This window comes from Halichoerus grypus, chromosome 5 (assembly GCF_964656455.1).
Source record: "Halichoerus grypus chromosome 5, mHalGry1.hap1.1, whole genome shotgun sequence".
In the NCBI taxonomy this organism is placed as follows: Eukaryota; Metazoa; Chordata; class Mammalia; order Carnivora; family Phocidae; genus Halichoerus; species Halichoerus grypus.
The window spans coordinates 186,807,109-186,833,953 of NC_135716.1; the positions used below are offsets into that span (position 1 = coordinate 186,807,109).

At 54.0% G+C, this 26,845-nt stretch overlaps 1 protein-coding gene across 2 annotated transcripts; it reads left to right on the top strand.

The window, feature by feature from the left end:
* Positions 1-1,845: 1,845 nt before the first annotated feature.
* SSU72 (SSU72 homolog, RNA polymerase II CTD phosphatase) lies at positions 1,846-26,316 on the top strand. 2 transcript variants are annotated; one of them, XM_078073925.1, is made up of 5 exons: positions 1,846-2,044; positions 10,695-10,838; positions 23,540-23,679; positions 24,216-24,330; positions 25,810-26,316. In XM_078073925.1, exons 1-5 carry the CDS (start codon positions 1,965-1,967, stop codon positions 25,964-25,966), a joined length of 636 nt encoding a protein of 211 aa, XP_077930051.1. In that variant the 5' UTR covers positions 1,846-1,964; the 3' UTR covers positions 25,967-26,316. The 2 variants fall into 2 exon arrangements, with proteins under 2 accessions (XP_077930051.1, XP_035945588.1); XM_036089695.2 differs by having other exon boundaries at positions 1,848-2,044; positions 24,216-24,334.
* The last annotated feature ends 529 nt before the right edge of the window (positions 26,317-26,845 follow it).

Consider the following 26,845-nt stretch of genomic DNA (forward strand, 5'->3'; position numbering starts at 1 on the left):
CTAGTATTTGTTGTGAATGTAAAAGAAAATACATGTTCAGGGGTACCTGGGTGGCTCAGTTGGCTAAGTGTGAGCTTTCGGCTCAGGTCATGATCTCAGGGTCCTGGGATCGAGCCCCGCATCCAGCTCCCTGCTCAGCAAAGAGCCTGCTTCTCCCTCTCCCTCTGCCCCTCCACCTGCTCATGGTCCCTCTGTCTCAAATGGGTAAAAAATTCTTAAAAAAAAAATACATGTTCATCATAAAAAACTAAGTCAAGGAATTAAAAAAATATATAAAGGACATTCACAGCACCCTTAATCCTACCACCCATAAATACCTGCCACCCCAAATTAACATTTTGGTGTCTTTTTTTTTTTTCTTATGTTCTGCATATATTCAAATAGAGAGCAGGCAGGGAAAGTGTCCTCATTCCTTCTCATTCACCCTCGAACCCCCAAGTCCTTCCAAGTAAATGCTTTCTTGTTGCAGTCATGTACTGTCCTCTCCTCACCCCAACCCCGCTCCCACCAATCGTGTCCAGCAGTCCTGCAAGATTCTGACAGCCTAGGGGCGCCTGGCTGGCTCCGTCGGAAGAGCATGCGACTCTTGTTCTCGGGGGTTGTGAGTTCCAGCCTCATGTTGAGTGTAGAGATTACTTAAAATAAAATCTCAAAAAAAAAAAAAAATTCTGAGGGCCTCATTCTCAGCTTTTTTTCTCCCTGAAGACATGAGCAATGACAGGAAACTTCAGTCACAGTAAGGTTGGTCCCTCACCACCTGACTTCTGCGTTTCGTATCTCCTCTGCAATAGGGAGCTTCTCCTCCATCGCGCCAACCGTCACACCTCGCCCGGAGGTAGGTATTCGAAGAGCAGCCACCTTCACGTCCTCGGTTCCAAGCATCCCACTCTTCCACGGCGTTCTTCCACTCCAGTGGGATCTCCGAGTCAACGCACAGAGTGCCCTTCCACTGACGCCATCCTTTCACGTCCGGACTTCTCATCTTACCCAGTTCTGAGCCCACGGTGGAGCATCGCCATTCCTTGGCCTCCCGTCCCCCTTTGTTGCGCTCCCCTACAAAACACCAACTCACTGCCGCTCTCAGCCTGGATCCAGGCGGCTGGGCACGGCTGGAGGACAGAGCCGGCTGCGCTCTCTCACGGTCATACCACGACCCTTTATCTCAAGCCCCCAGTGCCTCCAAACCAACCCGAGGTCCTAGTCAATTTGCTCTCCCGCCCGGGAGGTCCTTCACTTCTCTCTCCAAAAGCTTCCATAGCTTCGCCTACACGTTAAACTCCGCAGGGTTTTGAGGAAGGCGATGTGCTGACGTTTGTGCGAGCCTGGGGACGCGAGGCGGGCAAGGCTGCTGCAGAAGAGGCGCGGGGTCTGGGACTACAGCGGCGGGGGCCTCTCGGGGACCGGCTGAGAGTGAGCGAAGAGCGGGCCTCGGGAGGCGAGACGGCCCGGGCCGCAGGAGCGAGAACCCGTCGCCACCCAGGCGACTCCGGCTCCCGACCCGGCGGGCGCGGCGCCCAGCGCGTCACGCTGGTGGACGACGGCCGCACATTCCAGGCGTCATGGGCGACGGCGCGACGCCTTCGCGTCACTCCCAGCGACGGCGGCAGGGTTTTGTGACGTAGCGGGGCCCCGGGCCGAGGGAGGCCCCTGAGAAGAGCTCGGGCCGCGGCCGCGCACGCCCGGAGCAGCAGCGCGCTCGCTGGGGACTCGGCGCCCGGGGGCGGGGCCTCCCTCCTGCCTCCTCCCTCCTCCCGTGGCCCGGCGCTGTGGGCCTGCGCGGGTAGGCCGCCAGGACGCCGCGTGCACGCCTGCGCCTCGCGCCCTGACGCTCTACGTCGCCGCCGCCACCGCCGCCTTGGCGTCATGACTTCCGGGCGCCGCGGCCGCCATATTGCTCGCGCGGAAGCGCCACCGCTGGGTGGGGGTCCCGGAGCGGTTGCGTCGCGGTCGGTGAGGCCGCCGCTATGCCGTCGTCGCCGCTGCGGGTGGCGGTGGTGTGCTCGAGCAACCAGAACCGGAGCATGGAGGCGCACAACATCCTCAGGTAGTTGGGGCCTCCGCCCTGGCCTAGCGCGCCCTGTCGGACGCCTGCCGACCGGCCGTCCCTCCGCCCCCCTCCCCCCGGTCCTGCCCGGCCCGTGCTGGGCGGCGAGGCGGTGGTCCCGGCCCCGCTTCCCGGCCCGGGCCCGTGTTGGGCGGCCGTCCCGGTCCCCGCTCCCTTAGGCCCGATGCCGGCGGCCGGGCAGGCGGGGCGAGGCGGCCGCCGAAGGACGCCGGATGGGCCGCGCTGGGCTCGCTGGTCCCGGGGCCGAGCGCAGCGAGGAGTCCACAAGGCTCGGTCGTCCGCGGGGGGCCCCACATGTTTCTAAGCGTCGCGGGAAAATTGAGGTTTTGAGCCCAGCGGTTCCCAGTCGCTCAAAACTCTCGATAAACCCAAAGGTTTGGTGGATTTGCATCCACTTCGCTGGCATATCTGTGCATCTGAAAATAGCGGACCTTCTGTGGGATTGCCACCCGGGGCGGGGAGTGCCGAGACCGGTTAGGAGTCCACGAGGCGGTCGTGTCCGACGGCTGTCTCCGGCTGTGGTATTTGCCAGGTCTGCTGGAAAACTGGCACTGCGTAACCTCGGGATAAAGCAAGTCTTAAAAAAACAACCAAACCCCCAAAACACCGAAACGGCCTATTTTGTTAACTTCGTGGATTTGTGTATTTGTCCCTCTCTACACTGATGCTTGAGCAGAAAAATGCCCTCCTCCCCAAAGCCTCCAGCCGCCAGTGTCCGGACTGCACGTGAGTTCGGTTTTGCCTTCAGGTTCACATGTCAGTACTGACTGCTTTTGTGACCCTGGCGTTGTACGTCGTTTAATAAAAGTTTATTCCCGCTTGGTAAGTTTTTTCGTTCAAAATCACTTCACAAAATGTGAAATTGACTGCTTGCGTTACAGTTAAAGTTTGGTAGACATGTCAGCTTTGACGGGAAAGCAGTTGAAACTGCCTCTCTTCCCGAAGTTTCCACATGGCGTAGAGGACGACAGTGCCGCTCCTCTTAGTGACCACATTCCAGCTTGAACTCTCCTCAGTAACTCGGAAAACTTAGCATTTCCTGCCCCTTCTCTCCTTTTTTTAACGAAGGTAGAAGTGTCAGGGTTCCAGGATCTGCTAGTTAGTTAGGAGTTTAATTTTTCCTAACCTATCCCCACACTGCCCACAGTATTCAGTTAATGTCATTTTTTGTTAGAATGGGATGCTTTGAACCTAACGATTCAATGTGAAGGTGGTTTTTAAACGAAAACCTTTAAAATCGCAAACTTGTTTTAAAACTAGAAATGTGCTAGTATCAAGTTTACAGTGATTTAAAGTTCAGTAAATTTAAGGAAAAGAATGTAAGGTTAACACTCCTGGAAAGTTACTCAAGGAAAATGAAGTTTAATGTCCTCAGAACAGGTGATCTGGAGACCGCCTCCTTCTGCTGGTTCTGGCTGGTGATCTTTAGTTCAAGCTCTGAGTATCAACATAACAAAGTTGAGATGAAATCTAACAAAAGAGAAATGTTTCTTTAGTTAACTTGAAGCAGCTTTGCAGTGAAACCACTTCCAAAACTTGCCCATCTGATACTTCCCTGAGAGATCACTGCAAGGTGACACGTCCTTGTGTAGTTCAAAGCAGTGGTAGCCGGCACAGCGCTGGGTCTCCTTTGGAAATGGGGGTACAGAAGAACCCCTCCAAATAATCGGCAAGTCGAAATGCTTAGGTGTGCTTGTACCCATTTTACTGTGTTTCAAATTTAGTTCAAAAAGACGCAGAACGAAGGCAAAAAGAGGTAAGTTTAGGGTAACCTGTATTATTGACATCGTGAATGTGACATTAATTTAGACATAAATCTTTAATTGCTAAAATACCTGTATCTGGGGAATGTTTTCCTTTGTTAGAAAATAGTGTTTGCTTATAAAAAGATCTCTCTGTAAACAGAATACGTTGAAGAATGAGGCGACGACCGTTCCTCACGGGACCGGTGTGGCACCTTCTGGGTGTGTCCTGTGTGTACCTAAACTGAAGGCAGATTAAAATGTTTGGTCATTTCTCTTCACATAATGTTAGATTTTAGTTCTTATTTTGATGTATTGAATTTGAATACATTTATTCATATTGAGTAATGGCAGTGGTTACAAAATCAGGATACAGTAATCCAGAGGAATTCTGTGCAGCAATTAATTTTGTAGCCAACCCCAGCTTAGTAGACATTTTGGCTGTTTTTTATCTTTCACTCTTAAAATGTCAACATCCTTGTGCCATATAAATATTTTTGCACAGTTTTCTGATGGTTTTCTTGGATGAATTCCTAGGGATAGAATTGCTGAGTCAAAAGGTAGGCATATTTTACATTTTCATATATTTTGCCAGACTGCCTTCCAGAAAAGTACCTATTTATAGAATTCCTGTTTTCTCAGTCTGAGCATTATTTTCATTTTTTCACGCTGCTAGGGCAAAAGAGGATCTCACCCTCCTTTAGTTTTGAAATAGCTATTGAGATGGAACAAGTTCTCATGTCATTTTCACTTTTGACAATTATTTATGGCTTTATCTCTATTTGGATTATTTACAGCATTTGAAAGCATCTTTAAGAACTTGATATGGTGGTTTTGTTACCACCTGAGACCTTATGACCGTCAGGGCCTTACAGAGGATGTTTGTGAAACACAGGAAGACAAATATCAAAAGGAATGCAGTTAATTGAACCTGCACAGGGGGTAGTTTTATTAATGAAGCCCTATTTTATTTTTGCCCTATTGAAAATCAGCTTTGACTATTTTCTGACAAGTCAAATACAAATGGTAATAAATGTTGGCATTTTTAGTCATAATGTTCCCTGGGGTGATCATTTTTGATCTTTTGAGACTAAATTGTTTCAAATACCAGCCCTGGGAGCTCTTTAGGTTTTTTAGGAGTGTTTTCCACACAGGCTTCTGTTATTTGTACACTGTAGATTGAGATTTCCCTTTGGAGCCAATTATTTTTTATTCAAAACGGTCTAGATGTTAAGGGCATGTTGATTTTTGGAAGTTCTCTGATTGTAGCCATTCAAAACAAATTTTAAAGACAGACTTCTGCATATTGCTGGACTGAGTTTTCAAGTCTGTTTTCAGTCCTAAGGCAGTGTGATTTGGGGAACATGAGCAGAGGCTGCAAATGAGGAAACCAGCTTGAGAGTCAGTCTCTTGAGCTGCTCTCTGCCAGGTGCTTTCTAAATGCCATTTGATTTCATCCACACTTAACACAGGTGAGAAGACAGTACCCAGAACAGGAAGCCCTTGCTTGTGAGTGACAGTAAGGATTTGGACATAAGGGGCTCTGGTTATGATGAGTAACAGCTGAGACTCCAGAAAGCATGGGCTGAAGAAGGGGCTAGGGTGAGGGGAGGGCAACAAGCGGCTAAGGTCCCATGGTTCTCCAATTTGGGGTAGGGCTCTCAAATCATGACCAGAGCGTGTGGGCTCCCAGCCACACTGTGTTTGGGGCGAGATTGGATGTCCTCTCCCAGATGGGACCAGGTCTCAGGCTGCTTCTGGTTGTGCTGTAGGAGTGTGCCCAGTCACGGTGCCGAACTTAACGCCCTGGTCTTGGACCCATTTCCGGAAGTCTCTTGTCCTCTACCAGGGAGGGATAGTCAGTTATGCCCTGAAGCCTCTCTGCCTGCACCTTTTGATATTTTGGTTCTAGGCATCCTTGAAGAAAGGAAACTGGGAACCATTTAAGAAGGTGAAAGGATTAAAAATCATGACTTTAAGAATGGCAGAGAATGCAGAAGAGCCGCCTACAGAGGAACACATTTGCCTTCCTAGGTTTTAAGGGACTGCGTTGTTTTTTATCTTCAGGAGGCAGAACTAAAGTGAGGAGGATCGGTGGAGGGGGGTCAGTTTTTGTGCAAACATGGATTCAAAACTGGGTAGACCAGGGTAACAGCACCAACAGCTAAAACATTCTTTGCTGCATCTGCAATCTTTTACAGATGAGAACAGGTGGAGCCTAGAGCAGGGAAGATCGTTCAGCAGTTTCACACCTGTTAGTAACACATCCTTGCTTGGGGCCACTTAGGGTTGGAGCAGGAAAGCAGCACATTGGTGGTCGTTTGTCGCTGGACCATCCTAAGTCCCAGATCTTGAGGGCCTGCTGTGCCGGCCCTGGGTAGAGGGGGGACACTGGACAGGCTGACAGCAACCAGCAGAGCAGGGTGGCCAGCAAGAAGCCGAGGTTGAGGAAAAGCAGCTGTGGAGGGAGAGACGTCTAAGCCGGGGTGCTGACTGGGGGGGCTAAACATAAAGGCACACTTGTTACAAGCTTGACACAATGATCTCGTGCTTAGCTGCTCAGTTTTGTTGTTGACCTTGTGGGAGGATAAGAATAAGGTGTAAACCCTAGAAAATATGTACTGAGATGTGTGTACAGCCCGTGTTTAGCAGGTGATGACGTAAAGTTCACTGGCGCACTCGTTTCGGAAGCGTTCATCTTGCGGTCTTCTGGCTGTGCTACGGTGACGTTGCGGGCAGGCCCCCGAGTGCGATGGCTCGTGAGCGGTTGGTTTGTGTTCTGTAAGTGTGAGGTCGTCACGTAGCAGCAGCGAGTGATGTGCCTGTAGGGAAGGTGACCTGGGATTGCGGGTGCATCGCGCCCTACTTAGAGTCAGCGTGTGCTTTCTGAAGTTTGGCTGGAGGTCTAGGATTTCAGTCTTGGCCAAAAAAAAAAAAATGCTTGAAATTGATTAATCATCGCACTATGGAAAACAGAAAGCATAACGTAACCCATGCTGTTAACTTGGATGTTTGCTTATGATCCTTTTTGATGTTCATTTGAACGTCGTCATTTTACCGTTAGCCATTGGGATAACAATGGAAACAATTCTCTTTCCCAAAATTGGACATTTTTTGTGATAGGTTCTTTATGATAGGGTTGTTGGTACTTTTGAAGACATTTGATAAACATTTTGTCTGGAAGCTTAGTTAAACATACAAAATAGTTGGCCCTTGAGACGAGGCCTCTAGGTTGTCAGGAATGTTTTTATGGCACTGGTTCTTTTATGTAAGACGGTTGTCACGCTGCAGGTTGGGCTGCTCGGTCAGTTGCATCAGTTTTGAAGAAACGGCGCTTCTGTTGCTAATTAGCCTTTTTGCCACTTGGGAACATTCTGTTGGGGGAAGAACAAACTGCACTTCATTTTATTTTTAAATACACTTGACTGCCATTTCAGAAAATTGGGGTGGGCGGTGAGAGGCCCCTAGACTGTTCCTAATGTCGGGGGTCAGCTGACTTCATTCAGAGTCGCCCCTGTCCCTTTGGAGATCCAGCAGTCACCCCCTCGGAAGCCTTATTAAAGATCAGCCAGGTGGAATGTTGGGCTAGATTATCTTTGGGATGATCTACTTTTACGGATATGAACAGACTAAAGTGGAGAATCTTCCACTCGGACACCTAATGCAAGCCTCAACCTACTGTGACGGAAGATGTGTAGAAGAGATAGGTGGGCCTGCCAGGTGGCATCGTCCAGGAGATTCAGACTCGGGCTGCCCCAGCAGGATGGGGGATGTGAGTCCCTGCACCAGGGGCTCTCCATCTGGAGCCTCCCAGGAGCCCTGTGGGTAGGTTTCAGGTGGCCTGTCTGCCCTACCCCAACCTGAAACACCCCAGGGCCCTGTCCAGGGTCTCTGCATCAGGGGGTGTGTGCTGTGAAGCCCTCTGAGGTGCCCTGTCTCCTATTTCCCACTCCCCCAGGGCCCCCTCTGCTCCTGCCCTGTGGCTTTTTCCATCACTGTCCTCTCACTGTCCTGTGTACCAGACATTTTACCTACTTTGTCGCCCCCCCCGCAACTGTCGAAGAAGAGGGAGTTGGGTCTGTTTTGATCACTGTTGTATCCCCAGCACATAGTAAGCTCTAGGAAACATTGTTGAATCAAAATGGAATGGTAAACCTGCCACCGGTGGAAGGGGTGGTGGTTTTTAGTTTTTGAAGCTTTAGTCCCGTCCTTGGGGGTCTTATTTCTGTGGGCTCTGTGGCTTCATAGCACACGTCCCTCCTTTCCCCCGCCTGCTGGAGAGGCAGTGCCTTGACATACGGGTATTGGGTGTGTGACCGGCCCAGTGCCCTCGAAGTAGACCAGCCCTGGACACAGGTGAAATTGTCGGTGGAGTTGGCTTACCAGCACCCAGGATACTTGTGCCGCTTCTGGGCTCCTTGCTTTTCCCTGAGTCACACAGGGAACTCAAAGGAGACTTGAGGGCTGGCAGGCTTCGAGGAGGGTCATGCTGCCGACCCAGGGTGAGTCTCAGGAGCGCGTGTGATCGAGTGTCAGAAACATTGGTTATCTTGAGGGTTGTTTCAACGGTTCAGGTATACGTGGGCCTTGGTTTGCTAACCAGAAATCTGCTGTTAGCTGTGCTCTTTGTCACGAGTGATGTTCTGGGGCCAGCTTGCACAGCTTGGACTTCAGCGACGCAGGCACCTGACTCAGCTCTTACCAGCCTCAGAGGACTCAGGTGAGGTGTTGAAATGAAACGTGACAAGATGCTCTTTAAGGTTACTGTTCCGGTGTGTGCTTACTCGGTACTTCGTGTAGGTGCCAGGTGTGGGGGCTTCTCCTCCTCCGGGGACGCAGCGCCTCCCGGGCCCCTGTGCCGCTAGAGCTGGACGCGTTTCCACTCTTCGCTTTTCCTGTGAATAAATGCAGGAGATTTGTGGCGTGTGTGGCACCCCTCACCTTCTTCACATTGGCAACAGGACCCTGCCGGGTGGAGGGACACGCAGGTTGGCTCTTGTCTTCTTTGGTTACATCCGGGGCTGCAGTGAGTGTCCTTCGGTGGGGCCGTTTGCAGATGTGTCTGCACGTGTCCCGTAGGATGGACTTGCAGCGTGAAGTGTCTGTGTTGGAGGGGACGGCGGTTTCCACTTGCTGGACGTTGGTGCCTTCTCCGGAGGCTCGCAAGTCCTCCGAGTGAGGTTTTCCTCCTGTGTAAGATTGTTACTCATTTGCCATTTGCCAGATACTTATTATGTGCCCGCTCTGTGCTGCTCTGGGTGCTGGGGACAGAGCAGTGAGCAGAAGGGACGATGTCCTTACCGTGTGGCGCTGACGAGGCAGTGGGGGAGTGCTAACCCATAAGCAGACTTTGACCTTCATATGATGCATCTCTTACGATGAGTGAGATAAGCTATTTCCTTCCCTGTGACTTTTATGCTCATACCTTTTCCCCTCTGTGGGGTTTATTCATTTCATTCTCTATGTCAGGGTGTTCTCCACGTTGGCACTGTTGACATTTTGGATTGGAGGACTGTGGTTTAGCAGCCTCCCTGGCCTCTAGAGCCAGGAGCACCTCTCTGTTGTGAAAACCAAAAATATCTCCATAGTCAAAACCTAGAAAAACTTGAGACTGTTATCACGGGGGATTTCAGAGCCAGACGGGCCTGTGAGAAGGATGGAGGCACCAGCGGAAAACACGTGTGTTCTCCGCGGGTCCTGCCGCCCGGGGAGTTCCTTCAGATGCAGAAGTTAATATGGTTTACAGATAGAGAGCTGTGATGAGAAGGCTGGTCTTTTTCAGATGCTTTTAACACTTAAAAATTTTATTGACTCTGAGTTTGGAAGCTTGCAAGTTCTACGCCAGACTAACTTTGGCACGGGACTGCAGCCGACCCGAGAGAGGTTATCTGTGGTGACAGGGCACCATAGGCCCTTATGTCTGTGAGGTTTGTTTTCAGATGACATTTGTTACAGTGCAAGTTGTCACTCACGGGCTGCGCTTCATGCACACTCCCCAGGTTTGTCAGGAGACACATTTGGTCCCTTCTCTGCCCTTGGACTCCAGGTTACAAGAGTGCACAGCAGCTTGGGAGCTGTTTGTTCTGGAGCCTTGTGGCCGACATGACCATGTAAGAGGCTGCGGGGGTGCCCCTGTGGGCCCGATGCCCCTGGGCTCTCAGTTCTGGTTTCCCGGCAAGCCCCGGCTCACAGGAAGTCGGGGACTGGACGCGTGGCACGTGCTCCCTGTGGTGGTGCGGGCTGTCACGTCTGTGGGAGTTTTGTAGGAGTCACACACTAGGGGGTCCTGTGAACCTGAACCCTCTGCAGAGGTCAGGGCAGTGGTCAGGTATGTTCCAGAGGAAATCTTGCCTAACTGTGCATGTCTGTGGGGCCTCTGAGGGTCAGAGAGGTTCTGGAGGGATGCAGTGAACAGCTGTGGTGCTCACACGCCACCTGGTAATGCGTTAGCAGACCCTCTGTCTTCTGTCTCGACTGGTTTCATCCAGTTTTTGTGTAATACGCTACAGGATTTTTTTTTAAAGATTTATTTATTATTAGAGCACACGTGCACACACGTGAGTGGGGGGAGGGCAGAGGGAGAGAATCTCAAGCAAACTCCCCGCTGAGCGCAGAGCCTGACACAGGGCTGGATCCCACGACCCCAAGACTATGACCTGAGCTGAAACCAAGAGTCGGACGCTCAACAGAGTCACCCAGACGCCCCAGTATGCTATAGGATTTTTAAAAATTTGTGATGAAAATGCTTAAAGTTAAGAATTTAAAAACATGTCAGTAGTATCAACAGTTACTCATTTTGTCTATTTTCCATTTCATATTCCTTGGTTTTAGAATTTTGTGTCTTAATCCAACTGTGATTTTTTCTTCTCTGCTTCTGTGTCTTTCAGCAAACGGGGATTCAGTGTCCGGTCCTTTGGAACAGGAACTCACGTGAAGCTCCCAGGACCAGCACCCGACAAGCCAAATGTTTATGATTTCAAAACTACATATGATCAGATGTACAATGATCTCCTTAGGAAGGACAAAGAACTGTATCCCAGTGGGTCGCCCCTTTAAAAACCCCACGTGCTTGTCTCTGTCAGGTGTCATCTGACGTGTGTGTCACTCTGACCTCCAGTTTAGGGGTGTCTGTGACACAGGTACTTAGCGGCTGCCTCTGCGTGGTGTGCTGAGTCACGGCACGCGTGACGCGGAGGTGGACGTGTAGGGCACGCAGGTGCCAACGTGCAGCCCATGTTGACAAGGTGAGGGCGGGTTCCGACGTAACGTCAAACAGGGCAGCGTGGGTGAGGAAGGCAGAAACCACAGAGTGGAGTTGCTTTTCTCACTGCAGGGCTGCCCGCTGCTCCCCTCCGCAGGTAGGTGTGTGAATGCACACGTGAGCACAGTGTGCGTCGAGGCACACGTAGGCAGGCTGCCTCACACATCTCTGCCATGTTTGCTACCAAAGGAAGCATGTTAGAAGCACATAATTTGAGAGAACTTCATTTCAGGAAGAGGCAAAACAGACTGGATCTGCTACTTAAGACTCATGTGAAAGAAAGGTATTTTTTTATTATTATTCATTTTGAGAGAGAGAGAGAGTGTGTGCCCAAGCGGGAGGGGCAGGGGGAGAAGGAGAGGGAATCCCAAGCAGACTCCGCGCTGGGCGCAGAGCCCACCGTGGGGCTCAGTCTCACGACCCTGAGATCACAACCTGAGCTCAAACCAAGAGTCGGTCGCTTAACCGACGGAGCCATCCAGCACCCCCAGAAAGGTATTTTTTAAACAAATGTTATGAATGTGGCGTCAGGCCATACAGTGGCTCAGATCGTTGTTTCCTGGCCTTTGCCCGGGACGCTTCATGATCACTCATGCTGCTTTGGGACTTCTGGGTCTCCTTGTTACAGTGAGGGACTTCTAGTTCTCAGGACGGAGCCCAAACATACGCCAAGTGAGAGGAGTATAAACACCAGAGAGAAAACCCTGTCCTCATGTTGGTGCTTTTGCAATTTTTAATAAACTACACGTGTTTTCTGTAAATCTATAGATTATTTAGTGGGGAGTGTGGCCCCAAAGGTCATTCTAGCAAAGTGTAAAACTGGACCCCGACAGTCACTCCATCTGCCCCCGGTGCTCTCCTGTCTCTCCTACAATTAGCGGTCGGGGCGTTGAGGCCGAAGTGCCGTAGTGGGGCATGTGGGGCTGTCTGTGGGAGGCGGGAGTCCAGGACTTGCAGTGCGGCATCCCCGAGGTCGTCCTGGGTGCCCCCCTTTCCCAGGAGCCGCAGAGCCTGCGCTGGGGAGAAGAGCCTGCGTATTTCTGGTGAGCTGTGCCCTGGTCTCCGTATCGCAGGGCCATGCACGGCTCACGTCCTTGGGCCAAGAGGGAGGGCCGGGCTCTGGCTCCGCTAGAGGCAGCATCTCAGAAAGGCTGCTCTCCCTGAAATTCTCCTTTGTGTTGAGAGCCGCCCTTCAGCCTTGCAGAGAAGTGTTGACCACTAGCCCCTTATCCTGGAGAAACCTGTGACCTTAACTCCAGGGTTTTCTAACTTGCTATGAACTCTTCATGTGTTGTTAAGCTTATCTCGAGACTGTGTCTGTTTTTGAAGATTCTTCAGCTAGCACCATTCATTTTTAAACTCTCGTACTCAACGAGAGAAACAAAAACAGATAATAACGCACTCATCATACTACCTTAGTTATTACAGATGAGGCCTTCTGACATTGGAGCTGACCGTGATCTTTCTGTTTCTAGGAGTGGGCAGCACTTAACCACTTTTTAAGACTGGAACAAGAGGGATTTGGAGTAGGAGGGTTGATGTGCGTGTCTTAGCAGTTCTGAATGAAGGAGCAGAGACCATATATATGCTCAGAATTCAGAATCTCCTTTGTGGGTCTGACCTCGTACAGATGCACAGTCTCCCCACGGAGCATCTAGTCCAGGAGACGGCCACACATGTGTGCCTTTGCTGCATCGTGGGGAAGGTGTGGTGTTTGGGGGGACATGGCTGTTCCCACTGTCACCAGCAGTATTTGCCTCCTGAGACCCTGCGTAGGAAGGTCACCTTCACGGACCTCCCCTTTTGATTACCCCTCGTGAGGCACTGGGAGAGAGACACCTTTGTCGGTTTGTTGACTTCACTTGGGTGGGATTTTGTCTTCTAGGAAGGGTGCCGAGCTCAGCTCTGGGCCAGTGAAGAAGGGGCATCTGCTCCAGCAGGGTCGGTGTGCACACTGGCAGGACTCTGGGGGCGGGGGCACAGGTCTTTCACGCCTGAGGGGAACAGAGGGAAGGAGGCGGAGGAGGATCGGCTGTGTGTTGGGAGTCACACCTGGCTTGGGAGGTGCCCCGAGGACACGGGAGGGGAATACTTGACTAGTGATGGCTGTGGGGGGTGCCCTGGTGTTTTGGTCGCTTCTGCATTGGCATCTGAGACAAGAAGCAGAGAAGCACTAGAAGCCAGGTCTGCAACCTAGAATAGTGGGGCTTCTGTGGGAGCCGGGAGGTGAGGCGGAGTGGCCTGGTGGCGGGGGTCGGGCTCCCCGTGTGTGCGTGCACGGCGCTCCTGAGGCTGAGTGTGGGGCCCTGACGTTATTAAGCTCTCAGTACGTTTTGGCCAGTGGTCCTATTAGTGTGAAAGCACCTTATTTCTGAAACTGTTTGGCTCTTTGTAGGTGGTTTTCCCTGTGGTTTTCGGTCTGTGAGCAGGGTGGGCCTCGGGGGCAAGCGCTGGCCTGCGGTCCCTGCAGAGGACCTGCCCCTGGGAGACCGAGGAGGCCAGGGACGCGAGTTGGGTTAGAAACCTTGTTAAACTAACCCTAAACTAATTAGTGAAGCTAGACTGGGCTGGTTACCAGTTCCCTGTGGGGATTATCTCCTGTAGTACAGGGAATCCAAGTTGGCCTGACCCTGCGCAGGCCACCGGAAACGTCCGGTTTCTCTCTAGCCAGGGGTGCCGTGGGTTTTATACAGAAGAGCAGTGTTGGGAGAGAGTCCACGTAGCGGGTGAAGTGCAGTCCGTGGGCGCCAGTGTGTCTCACGGGGCTGTGCAGCATTGCCACGGCAGATTCTAGCACATTTTTAATCTTATTTAAATTCAGTTAATTAACACAGTGTATCATTAGTTTCAGAGGTAGAGTTCAGTGATTCGTCAGCTGTAGACCACACCCCATGCTCATTCCATCACGTGCCCCCCTTTGTGCCCGTCACCCCATTCCCCCTCCCCCCCCACGGAAACCCCCTGCCCCAGCAACCCCGGTCTACCTTCTGTGTCTGGGTGTGCCTCTCCCACACGGTTCCTACACACGGAGCCCTGCAGCGTGTGGTGTCTTCTGGAGTGGGCTCCCCCCAGCATGTTTTTGAGGCTCGCCCATGTGGTGGCGAGGATCAAGCTATTTTTCAATGTAATCTTCTTTCTCTTCACCTTTTTGTCCTCCTTTGCCTGGGAGTTATTTTGAATACGGAGCAGCCTTAAACCTGGCGTTTTGCCCTGTGGGCTTCAGCGCAGCTCCCAGGTAGACTTCGGGAGTTTTTCTCCTTTTCCCTCCAGAGCCATGTGCCAGGCTGGAGCTGCCCTGGGCTGCCCTCGCTGAGGGAGTGGGAGTCTGCAGCTGAGCCCTCAGCCTGCCTGGAGGACCCTCGCTGGAACGAGAACGTCGTTCCTTCTCCATGTATGAAGGGCCCGGCTGGGACCTCACGCCCAGGATCACTGGGCCCCGGGGGGCTTCTGCGTGAGGTGTGATGGGGAGCCCATCTCAGACCTTTCAGTAGATCATCGCTTTGGGAACTACAAAATCACTTATCTTAAAAAGCAAGTAACTATATCTTTAAATAATAGTGGGATTTTTAATACGAGAGACCAGTTGCTCCTTAAACTCTGATTGGAAACACAAGTAGAACGAGCACTTTCTGGGATCCTGACTTTGTCCGCGCAGTTAGGACACACTTGGGGGCCTGTATCCAGCACACTTTCCTAATTGTTCTCCCATCTTTTGTACTCACCTTAGGGATTTAGCCTTTTTTAAACCACATACTCACTGTCATCCTCTGGCTGTGCTGTCTTTTAGGCCTTGGGCTGTATGTGTGCAGGTGACCCCGAGCGACACAGGTGTGCCCTGCACGGGGCCACGGATGGGCAGTTCTCTTGATGATCCAGCACAGTCCTGGAACTGTCTTTTCTCATGATTTCCTTAACATTTTTTCTTCATATTACTTTATTCTAAGAATAGAGTATATGATGTCTGCAAACTGTCTTCGTGCGCTGTTGATGTTATCAGGTTTCTGGTCAACAGTGGGCTGTCAAGTTTTTGGAGAGTCAGTCATACTTGGATTTTCGTCTGCAGGGGGCGCCCCTCACCCTGGTGGTGTTCAAGGGTCCGCTGTATGTATACCCGGTTCTTCACGGTGCACTTTTTCATGCTTTGGGGTAAAAGCTGAAAATAAAGATGATTTCTAAGATTGTAGATCCCCACAGCCTCCTGATCCCTGTTGTTCTGCAGTAGGGCCACTGGCCTTTTCCTTTTGTTGGGGTGTCCCCGGGCTCTGGTTTGAAGCTCAGCGTGCCTTCTCCTGCTGGGCCTGTCGTGGGAACGGTTCCTGCAGCTCAAGCCCGTGTTTTGTTAACCTGCCCCCGGACGGCTCGCCGCCCTTGAGGTGTCGGGTGCTGTCTTCGCTTCCGCTGTAACATTGGATCCTATCTTGTTTCACGCTGGTTGGCAGCTACGTTTTTAAGTAGTTTTTGAAAACAGTGTTTATCTGTTTAACAAATGAGCATGTTCCTAAGCCAAACACTGATTTCTAGAGAAACTCTGTTCTAGTTTTGCTGATATTTAAGCTTTCAGGTTTTAGGAAGGCACTCGTGTTTTAAAAATATAAATCATGGCCTTAAGATACTCCAGAGGAGGCAGAAGAGCCGCCATCATGTCTCATCTGGGGAGATGCCGGATGTTGAACAGAGACGGCTGGGTAGCTGCCAGGGGTCACTTGCGCATCTGGGCGTAACAGAGCCACGCTGACCTCGCCCACGGCTTCCAGAGCTTGCCCAGGGCAGGGAACAGACCTGGTCTTCCCAGCCCACGGTAGGTGAGATGCTGACTCCAGGCATGTTGAAAGTGGGTTATATGAAGTAGATCACACCGGTGGTTTCACATTGTCTAATAACCTCACGGGTGGTGGGAGGAGGACACTGTAGACCAGCCAGGACTCCTGGCCGCCGAGCCTCATGGTGGCGCAGCAGCTAGGTTGGGTCCAGTGGCTCAGGAGCTGACTTTGAAATTTCCTCCAGGGGTTCCCAGGTTCTCGTTTGTGCAACCTACGTGCTTTGCAAAAACTGCTTGGATTTCCAAAATGAATTTATTTCTTAATAGAAGGAAGTCTTAGCTCGAAAGCTTTTTATTTAGTGGTTCTCAGAGTGTGGTTCTGGGATTCCAGCTGTCCCCACAGCCCTTTCAGAAGATGCCAGGCTCAAAGCTGTTTGCTCTTTGCCTTTCCCACTCTCCCGCAGTGTGCCAAGGGCTCTGTCCGAGGCTCCCACCTACCGCCAACCAGTCCTCCGTCTGGTGGCTGGTGGGCTGTGTTTGTATTGTTGTGAAGACCTGCAACACCCCAGGGTGGCCCCAAACCTGCCCCCTCCCGGAAGCACTGGGCTCTGCCTCTCCAGCTGTCTTCTTCCTCTCAGGACAGGGAGGAAGGGGGACAGAGGTGCTGGGTGCAGTGGGCCCCTGTGAGGCCTGTGGAGACCAGACCTGCGGGCTGTGGTGAGGCCACCGCGTGCCACTCCTGTCCTACAGTTTGCTGGCTTAAGAGCAGCCGTAAGAAATCTCTTCCTTCCATACTCTTTAGTGCTTTGCCCTGAAAACGGGCTGAGGGGTGTCTCCTGTATCCATACAGGTTAGGGGTGGCCCAGGTTCCCGCATGTCCCCCTTTACTTGGGCCTTTCCTCTTTGCCCTCTGCTTGGTAGCACTTGGCATGCTTCTACATGTGTGGTCTCCTTTGGCCTTTCGCCCCTGAATCTAAACTCGGGGCTGGCGTGGCCTGTGGCACGTAGCCAGCACTGGATGGTGGAAATCAGGTGAGCTGCCGTGAGCTCTGATGGGGGTGGGCTCGGTGGGCATGTGGGAGTGCATGCTCTTCCCAGGGCCGGGGGGCCTGGCCAGGCCTTGAGCGGGAGGACGTGCAGGGGGTTGAGTGGGAGGGCTCCAGGGAGATGCCAGGCCAAGCAGGAGGTGTGGGTCTGAGTCCCAGTGGTCCTTACAGTGACAGGCATGGCTCTTCCACCAGCCTCGGGGGCCGAGTGCCCACTGAGGGAGCCCCGAGTGGAGACGCTGCTCCAGCTGCGTCCCCCTTGGTACAGACAACTGCATTTGGGAGTGTAGAGTGTAGGCACCACATCAGGGCGTCGTCCTGCCCACACTGTGTCGCCAGCAGATGCCCTCAGCCCTCTGTCCAGAGGGGGCTCCCAGTGGGTGTGTGACCTCTAAAACAAGGAGCTTCGTCAGAGTGCCTTGGAGGACACATATCGTGAAGAGTGGGAAAGAACTGTCATCAGCACCTTCTTCGGGGCGGGCCTGGTGTCTGCCCTGGCCCCAGAGCAGGTCTGAGCCACACGTTCTGCGCCTGGACGATGGGCCTCTTCCTGGACGGCAGCCGTCCCTGTCCCAGCCCCACTCAGGGCACACTGGGCATCACTGTTACCCCCAAGAGTAAGATTTTGAGGTCTTTATAAGGAAAAGCCCCTGCCAGGCCCTGTTTCACGCAGTTCTGGGTGCATCCATGGCCTCTGCTCAGCTTGGATTTCTGCTGATGGTGACCCTCCCCGTCCGCTCTTCCTCGGCCACGGCTGTTCTCCCCACTGGCTGTCCCCGCTGTCCCCAGAGGCCTGTGGCTCTGGCCTCCCCCGCTGGTCCCCATGAGGAGTCCGCTGGGGGCGGGTGGGTTGGTTTACGGTGACCATTGGCCCCTTGGATGGACTCCTCATCCTCCCTCCGAGGTAGACAGGTTTGTTGTGCCAAATGCGTTGTGTGGACGGTGTCGCAGCTGAGCAGGGGCGGGGTCAGGCAGGGACCGTTGCAGCTCAGTGACCACCCTGGGCTTGGTTTAGTTCCTGTGTCCTGTTCCTGCTTTTGGCTTACCTTTTTTTTTTTTTTTTTCCTTTTTTAAGATTCTTAAATTTTGTGGTAAGACAACTATTTTTCTTTAAATCACTAAGTAACTAGAATTTCAGTGAGGCAGAGGGTCATTTTATTTTTCCCTTGTACTCGGTTGCAGTCAAGTCGGGCATCTGGGTGGCTGCAGCCGTTCCCAGCCCGCAGGCTGCTGCCTTCCGCCGGCAGAGCTCCGCGCGTTGTCCCCGCGGCGGCCGCCATCCCCTGCTGCTGGACTCAGCCTTCCTCCCCACGGGGGGCTTGGTTGGGACTTAGTCCAGTCTCGAACCATTTATGTAGAAAAGACATGGTATTGCAGAGTAAATTCATAATTTTAAAACTTTTTCTTCAAAAAGTTTCAAAAAGTACGTGTTCACTAAAAGTCTTCATCTTCAGGCTCAGCGTTTTGTTTTGAGGTTAAAATTTTTATAAAATTAAACAGCTGGGGGTAGGTGCGCGTGTCTGTGAAACAGACCCTAAGGGGGCTGCCCAGCCGGCTCCGTTGGTGGAGCCGTGACTCTTGATCTCTGGGTTGAGACTTCGATCCCCATGGTGGGCGTAGAGCCTGCTTTAAAAACACACACACGCACAAAGACAAAATATTTTTCCCACTGTAATTTATTTATCCAGCCATGTTATTTTAAAAAGTTTTTTTGGCGACCATTCTCTCAAATTTAAATGAATACGGTGTTTTACCCTATTTGGACAAGTGGTCATCTACTACTTCTGTTATTTAAAAGTCTCCTACAACCTACTCAAACTCAGCCTTGCTGGACCGTGCATTACGGTGGACCCTTGTCATCTGCTCGCATCCGCCGACTTACAGCGGCCAGGAGTGAGACCCTCTCTCTCTAAAGCTGGAGGAGCCTCAGGCAAGGTCCTGAACTTTGACCCCACTACCCCCACCTCCAGGTTTTGGAGCAGGTGGCTGCCGGCACGAAGGATCGAAGAATTGTCCGGCCAGTACTTTGAGACCCCGTTCAAAGGGGGGTGTTTCCTTTGAGGAAATGGGATGGCTTAACCCTCCCGTCCACAGTCCGCCGATGCTTGGTGCAGATCAGCCGGAGGGGGGAGCAGAAACTGCTGTGCTGCGTGGGGGGCAGTCTGTCCTCGTGGGGCGGCTGGCACCTCCCAGAAGCATCTGTTCCAAGCAGCACAGCTTGCAAAGTGCCAGGTTAGGCAGATCAGGCAGCATCTTTCTGCGCGCCCCGAGTGCCGATCACTCAGATGAGACGAGAGCTGCCCCCTCCTCAGAACTGGAACGGTCCCCAGTGAGGCTGGGGGCCGCCCTGGACGATGCTGCGACTGGGGCTGATGCCACAGGCACGCGCACAGTGTGATCGCAAACGCAGAGGCCTTCGTCCCAACACGTTCTCTGCCAATGTTAGCCCAGCAAAAGGGACCTCGCCGCCACTGCGATTGTGTGTGCGGTCGTGGGCGCCTCTGCCTCGGTGTGCCTGCTGTTGGTCCCTGCTGCCCGCAGGCCTCGCCTCCCAGGCCTGGGTCCCCACTTAGAGCATTCGCATCGCCACGTGGCAGGTTGGTGGCCCAGGGAGGCCTCGGATCCCCACACCCTGAATGTGCAAACCCAGAGGCTTGTTTTCCTAATGTTCTTTATTTTTTCACCTAAGTAACATTTGTGCCTAAAAATGGTGATGTTGACATCTCCTGGCGGGCTCTCGGGGGCTGTGTTCTCTGGGAGGTGCCGAGCTCGTGTGTCTGCAGGGTCCAGTGTTCCTCACTGTTCGCTTTGGGGATGTGGCCATTTGACTAACATGAAATGATCCTGAAAGGTCCGCGTGAAGGCAGGCGTGCGACTGTGCTGCTGCTTTGGTGGCCACTGCCTGTGGTTCTTGGGGTTGTGTTTTTAAAGAGGCCTTCGACGAAACCTGGGAGGTTTTGTTCCAACAGATTCTCGGTGACACAGGGCCCACACAGCGTCCGGCCCTGGGCGTGTGGGGCCGGGCACCGCTTCACGCTGTGGCCCTGAGCGGACTATCCTGGCCGCGCTGTGTGGGCCGGGGGCCGGGGGGGCAGCCACCCGTGTGTCCACTGAATGTTAGAGGTCGCAGGGCCGCAGGCCTGCCCCGTTCATGCCTCAGTTGGTGCTGATTTGAAGTGAAGGCAGAAATGTTGCAACTACATGATCCTGAGATCTGAACTAAACACTAATTGTTCCTGCGATGGGTGGGAAGACCCAGTTCCCCGTTGAGGGGCTGCCCTTCCACGGGGTACCTGCAGGGGAGCAGGTGCCTAAGAGACTCCAGCTGCATGTAGGGGGTTCCCTGGACGCCCCCCCCTTCTCACGTGTCGCACACTCCAGAGGGAAGCCTCGGGCAGGAAGGGGTCCCAGTGGATTCTTGAGGCCAGCAGAGAAGAGAGAAGGGCAGGCTCCTGACTGGGGGTTCTAATTTCTTGGGCCAGGGAGTTGTCCCTCGTGGTGGGTTTGGGATTGGGAGATTGCCCTGGGCTTCCCGGGAGCATGGCCCTGCTGACCTGGATGCTGTATTCTGTCCTCGAGTCTTTGGGGGGCTTTCAGAAGCTCCACACGCCCCTGGGGCACAGCTGGCTGTCGTCCGTCTCGGGACCATGGGCCTGGGTTCAGCACGGCGGCAACCCTCTCAGCGTCACCAACGCCCACAGCTGTGTCCGGAGTGGCCCCGGTGGCCCAGCCAGCAGGGCAGGTGGCTGGCGCTTGGGCACTTCTGAGCTGAGCTGCCTTTGAGGATCTTCCCCCAGAGGGGACTTGGGTCCCCACATAAGAATTCTTGTTCCATGTCTTATGTTTCCATTTGATCAAGCCTAAAATCGGAAGTAAAACTAGATTATAGGATTCAAAAAGAACAGGTTCTCTAGGTGTGGCCCACTCTTGGGAATCCTCAACTACATAGGGTTTGGGTTCACATCCAAGGCCAGAAAGTGGAAAGACCTGAATTAGGCATGGCAGCGTTTGGGACAGCAGGTGTTGATACCCCACCGGTGTGTCCTCGGGGCTGTTCGCTCAGCATCTCTGAAATAGGCTTGCTTTTACTGGGCGAAAATCAGTTTGGTCCAACCAGGGCCTGACCCTGCCGCCATGAGCGTGTTAACCCCTATGGTGGGTGTAAGGGGAGCCCAGGGGCCCCCCAGGGTGAAGCTTCTGGCTTCCCCTGGTTGCAGAGCGGGAACACTTGGGGCCTGTGGGGCAGTGGCGCTCTGACAAGGTCTGAATTGTTCGTTGGATGGTTAAGACCCCAGAGTGTTTCAAGAGGATCTTTTCTGTGCTTCCTGTGGTGGGACCCAGAGCACCAGGTCTCTCCCTGGGCCCTCCCACCCTCCAGGTGCCCCCAGATCTGTGCTGGTCTCGTAGCTGTGGGAGGGGGTGGTTGGACGGACGGACTCACGTGCTCCTTCACCTGTTGCAGGTGAGAGCATGAAGACACGTGCCTTCTGAAGGCCGGGGGCTAGGAGAGCATGGTGGCTCCTCGGCCTCAGACCACGTTGCTCAGCGGGGCAGGGGTGGGGGGCCTCACCCAGAGGTCTGCATTGCACAAGAGCCGGAATGCGTACCTGTGGCTTCATCCCCATCTCCTCGGCCTTCAGGAAGTATCTCAGGTTCACGTGGAGGCTGAAGCTTCACTAGGAGGCTCCCCCCGATCCATCCCAGGGCACTTTTGGTCAGGGTGCTGGGGAGAGGGGGCGCCCGCATGCCACATCCTATGCCCCCACCCACCTAGGAACCCAGTTTCCTAGTCCGGTCAAGGGAGCTCCTTTCTCAGGAGGGTGTGACCTGCGGTGAGACTCTGGCCTCCTGCCCTGCTGTCCCTGGCGGCGCCATCCTGCCTTTGGGAGTTGGCTGGCCGCTCACTCAACACGGGCAGCCAGGCTGGTGGCTGGTCCAGGCCTGTGTGCGCTGGGGCATCTCGCTGCACTCCGGTGGCTGTCACATCCTGTTCCTGTCCTCGCGTGGTTTCCAGGGGGCTCTGGAGCAGCCGGTGGGTTTGTGGGTTCATCTCCAAGGGCTCCTAGCTTGTGCACTTCCACCTGGCCCAGCCCGGGCCTTGCATCACTGTTGTTTGCCAGAAGTCAGTCCAAATGGGCTACTGTCACTACTTTCCTCATCCACTACTGAGGGTTGGGGTTTGATCCCTGAACTAGGCACTTTTTCTTTCGTTTGTTCCTCTTCTATGTAAATCGCTGAGGCTTAAGTAAAGGAGGGGCAGTTTGGCAGGGCCCTAGGGGCACTGCTGCTGAGCGCCTAGTGGCCCCATTCCTCCTCAAGGGCGGGGCCTGGGAGCCAGAGGCGAGCTGCGAGCTGCACGCCCCTGGGTGGCGGTCTGTCTCCGGGGACGCGCTGGAGCTCGGCGGTCTTCGTCCTGCCGGCAGGAGTTCGGGCAGCGGGACCACGGGCCCTCCTGACTGCTTCGGCCGCCTCTATCCTCCCTGTTCACACAGGGCCTGTTCCGAGCTGTGTTCACACTGGACTCGGACGCCAAGCGCGTGAAGGGCCGAGTGCTGCTCGGCCTGCGTGTGGCTGCACAGCCGCCCCGGGCGGGCGCAGCAGGGGGGGTGGGCCGGCAGCAGGGGGTGGTGGGCCGGCGGCGGGGTGCGTCGTGGGTGGGACGCTTGGCTAAAAAATGACCAGATGGAAAAGCACCTCCCGGCTAACAGTCACGTGTCTTTTCAACTTAGAACTCTTCCGTAGACTGCTTGAATACATTCTGGAAGTTCTCTAGAAAGGCAGGAAATGTATTTTGAATAATAGGAGCTTAAGCAAATTGTAACTTAACATCTGGGAAAGCCATTAAATGTATCCCTCAGAAATCCTCAGTCAGCTAGTCTATGTCTCTTAAACAGAATTAACGAGGTGCTTATCCCCAGCTGTCAGGAACGACCTTTAGAGACCATGGCCGCGTCTTTAGGGCCTTTGTCCCAGTCTCTTGAGGGCGGTGAACCCTATCCCTGGGGCCCTCAGTACAGACCGGGCCACTGGGGTTGGGTGGGGGTAGGCCGCGCACCTCTGCTGCAGGGCCTGTGTGTGTCCCCTCAGCCCCGCGGGGCTCTGGGCCTCCCTCACTCTCTATTTTCAGTTAACCTGGGGCTTCTGCCCCCTGCACCCTCTTCTTGCTGCTGAAGTTCCCTTTCTTGGTGGTTTCCAGATTTTTCTGGTGCTGCTGTAACTGAGCAGACGTGGGGGACTGGCTCTGTCTTTGCTGAAGAGCTCGTGCTCAGGGTGAATGGTCACCGCGTTGCTGCCGGAGTCATCAAAGCAGCAGGCGGAAGAAAGGAGAGTGAAGGTTGCAGATACCAGGTCTCTGCTTTCTGGAAAGGGGTTGGTGTGAAGGCTGTGGCCAGCCTGGCAGGCTGAGGTGAGCGTGTGTAGAGATGCTGGTCAGGGCCAGTCTGCAGGGCTTAAGGCAAGCGCCTTCCCCACGGGCTTGTCTTCTGCAGGACCCAGGGGACGGGCACGGCCCACTCCCCAGAACTGCCTCAACCCTTCCGTTGCTTCGATGCACCTGCTGGGCAGGGCCGTGCTGGTGTATGCTCAAGGTGCTGAGCTGGGCGGGGGTTTAGGCGCCTCCTGGGTTTGAGAAAAGTCTTTCTAAAGTTCCTTGACTCTAGCACTTAGCTATACGCAGAATGGCATCTTACATATGTTGGACAGAAATAAGAGGATCAAGCCGCGGCCAGAAAGGTTCCAGAACTGCAGAGACCTGTTTGATCTGATCCTCACCTGTGAAGAGAGAGTGTACGATCAGGTGGTGGAAGGTAAGGCTGCAGACCCGAGTGTGCCCGGAGTGCCTGGGCCACTTCTCCGCCTGTCATGGCCTCAGTGGCCTCCCTGGGCAGGACGTGCAGCTGCTTCCAGGGCTGGGGAAGGTGGTCAGGGCCGTAGAGAGGAGGCCCCCAGCCTGCAGGGCCCACCTGAGGATGGAGGGGGGGTGGGAGATTGTAGCCTTTGGCTGGTCATGTTCATCCATGCAGAACCACCTGTGTGTTGGCTGAGCACATAGTGCAGGTTTTAAGGTCTTTGGGGTGCATGAAGAGTATGTGTGAAACGAAGGAACCAGGGGCCTGGTACTTGGTGAGTGAAAATGCTGTCGGATGCTCTACTCCAGGCAGCCTGGCTGTTCGTGAGTGAGACCAGCTGGTCGGCACGTTGAGGCTGATGATCACCAGGGTTCCTTGAATCACACCGGGCTTGGGAGTGCTCGGCCTGGTTGACCACCCCAGGGCCAGGGACGGGTAGAGCAGGTGCCCTGGTTCCACGGCCTCTGACCGCCGTGTCGTCCTGGGCCCGTTAGATCTGAATTCCAGAGAGCAGGAGACCTGCCAGCCAGTGCACGTGATCAACGTGGACATCCAGGACAACCACGAAGAGGCCACCCTGGGGGCGTTCCTCATCTGCGAGCTGTGCCAGTGCGTGAGTGTCCCGCCCCTGCTGCTGCCGCACTCCTGCTCTGGCCCAGGGGTCCAGGTGTGCCTGCCCTGGGGTCCCCGGGAGCAGTCTCTGCCAGAGGGACATGACCAGGACCATCTCCTCCTGACACAAAGGTTTTACCAGGAAAGGGGCTGTCACGCAGTTTAGTTCGTGTTCATGTTGGGGTAATTTCAGATGTTCAAACCCAGATCAGCACAGAGGCGCCCATCGACCACGCGGCTTTGATTTAAGAACTTGCTTCTGTGCTTTTTCTTCGGGTGATGGAAGTGCAGTGTCCTGCTCAGTGTCTGGCCGTGTGCCCACCGAGAGCTTCTGCCAAAATCCCAATCAGGTCTAGCAGAGCCCGGGGGCCCCCAGAGCTCTGTGGATGCTGTCATGTCCTCTTCTGCACCCTCAGGACCTGTCGGTCCTTGGCCTTCCTGGAGTGGCCCTGGGCATCCTGCCTTGTGTGGAAAACCGTAGGGGCTTTGCAGCTACTATGCGGCTATGCTCAGAGCAAAAACATTTCCTCTTAGGCCTGGCAAAAGGACCTACCCAAGGAGAGACCCATATGCCTTGTCCCATAGGTTCTGCCGGTGAGATCTGCATTTAAGTCAGCTGACTCTGAGTGACAGAAAAATGAGTGAAACATGTGGCTTAACCAAGAAGTCCAGAGACAGGCAGGCCTGGACTGGTTTGCCACGGGAGGGGCCCAGGTCCTCCTCTCTCGTTGCGTCCAGCACAGCTCCTGTTCCCAAGATGCCTCATGGCCCAGCATGGCTGCTGAAGCTGCAGCACTTGTGCCCATGTTCTGGCCATTATGCAGGAGAATGGGCTGAAGAGGAACACAAGTCCCAGAAGTTGCACATGTGACTTCCATTTGGGTCACGTTGACAAGCGAGTTACAGAGGGGCTGCTCTTCACTTCAGAGTGGCACTGCTTACAGGCCAAGACTCAGGCCAGTGAATAGCCTCAGCCATGGTCCAGCCCATACCAGCCCTGAATCAGCCTCGAGCTGGCCGCTGGCCGCACCTCCTCCTTTAGGGCAGTGGTTCTCCACCAGGGGACGTCCGGCCACATCTGCACACATCTGTGGGTCTCACAACGTGGGGGTTATGCTAGGGGCAGCACTAGGATGGAGGCCACAGATGTTCAGCTGCACTGCAGAGCCTGGGCTGGCTTCGTCACTGGGTGCCTTTGAGCAAGTGACTGCACCTTGGCAGAGTGGGGGCAGGAGGGGCCGTGAGCTTCCATAGTTCATGTACGGGGGGCGTCCGAGGGCAGGCCCGGCTGCAGGCTCTCTGCCTCCCTTCCCTGGTGGGATTGCCCCCACCCCTCTGTCCTCAGGCCCCGGCCTGGGGTGGGTGGGAATGAGTCTGCAGAGCGGAGGACAGCACAAGCTCAGCAGGTGTTGCTCTCGCTTCTGCTGGGGGCAGGGGTGGGGCCGGGGCTCAGGGTGGCCTGTGTGCTCTCCCCAGATTCAGCACACAGAGGACATGGAGAACGAGATCGATGAGCTGCTTCAGGAGTTCGAGGAGAAGAGCGGCAGAGCCTTCCTGCACACGGTCTGCTTCTACTGACCCACCTGGCCTGGCGCCCGGCGCGCCGCCCACCCTCCTGAAGCCGTCTTTTTGAGCTTCCTTTTGTTAATACTTTTTCCTTCCTGATATTTGTTTTTACTTTTAGGTATTCTGCCGGCCAGGGCAGTGGTACCCAATAAACTGTGCATAGGAAATGCGAGGACACACAGATGCCAGATTCAAAACAATCACGTTTTCTCCCTCCCGCTTTTACTTAATGAGTGGGATGTTGATTATAAAGGTTTTTTTTTTTTCTTTACCCAGAAAAGTAAACAACGGTTTATGGTACATTTCCCCCATGCATTTGTGGCTTTCATTGTGGTCCCTTCCCCTCTGCCCCCCAAACTTGCTGGAATGTACAAATAACCTGAATAAAGCAATGGGCTTTACCTTGCGAGGAAAGAACCTGCAGTTGTCCAGTAAATCCATGTTGCTGGTCGTCTTCGCTTTGTCCTGAGTCCCCAGCTGGCCTGCTCCTGCCCAACTGCCACAGGTCCCTCTGGAGGGACCCTTGGGCCTTCTGAGGTTGGGGGATGGGGGCACCAGGGCCTGTGGGGCAGCCCAACTTCCTAGTAGGATCCTGAGGTCCTGCTGCCCACGGGGACTGCTGGAAGAATGGAACCCTTCTCCCTGTGGCACCTTCTCCTGGGGCTGAGATCGTTGTCCCCCAAGGAGTCTTACTTCCCCACGACCCCTCCTGACCCCTAGCTGTGGAAAACCTCAGGTCCCTGTGGGGAAGTGTCGGGGACTCCCGCGCGGGCAGTGCTGTCTTGGGGCTGTGGATGACAGCTTGGCTCAGGGACTCTTCCCCAGGCTCCCAGGATCATGGGGCAGCCTGCTGAGAACCATGGACACTGGCCTGGGCTTCCAGGCTGCCCAGTCCCGGTGCCTGGAGCTGACCCCTAAGGGAAGTTGGGACTGAGGCTGGCCTTGC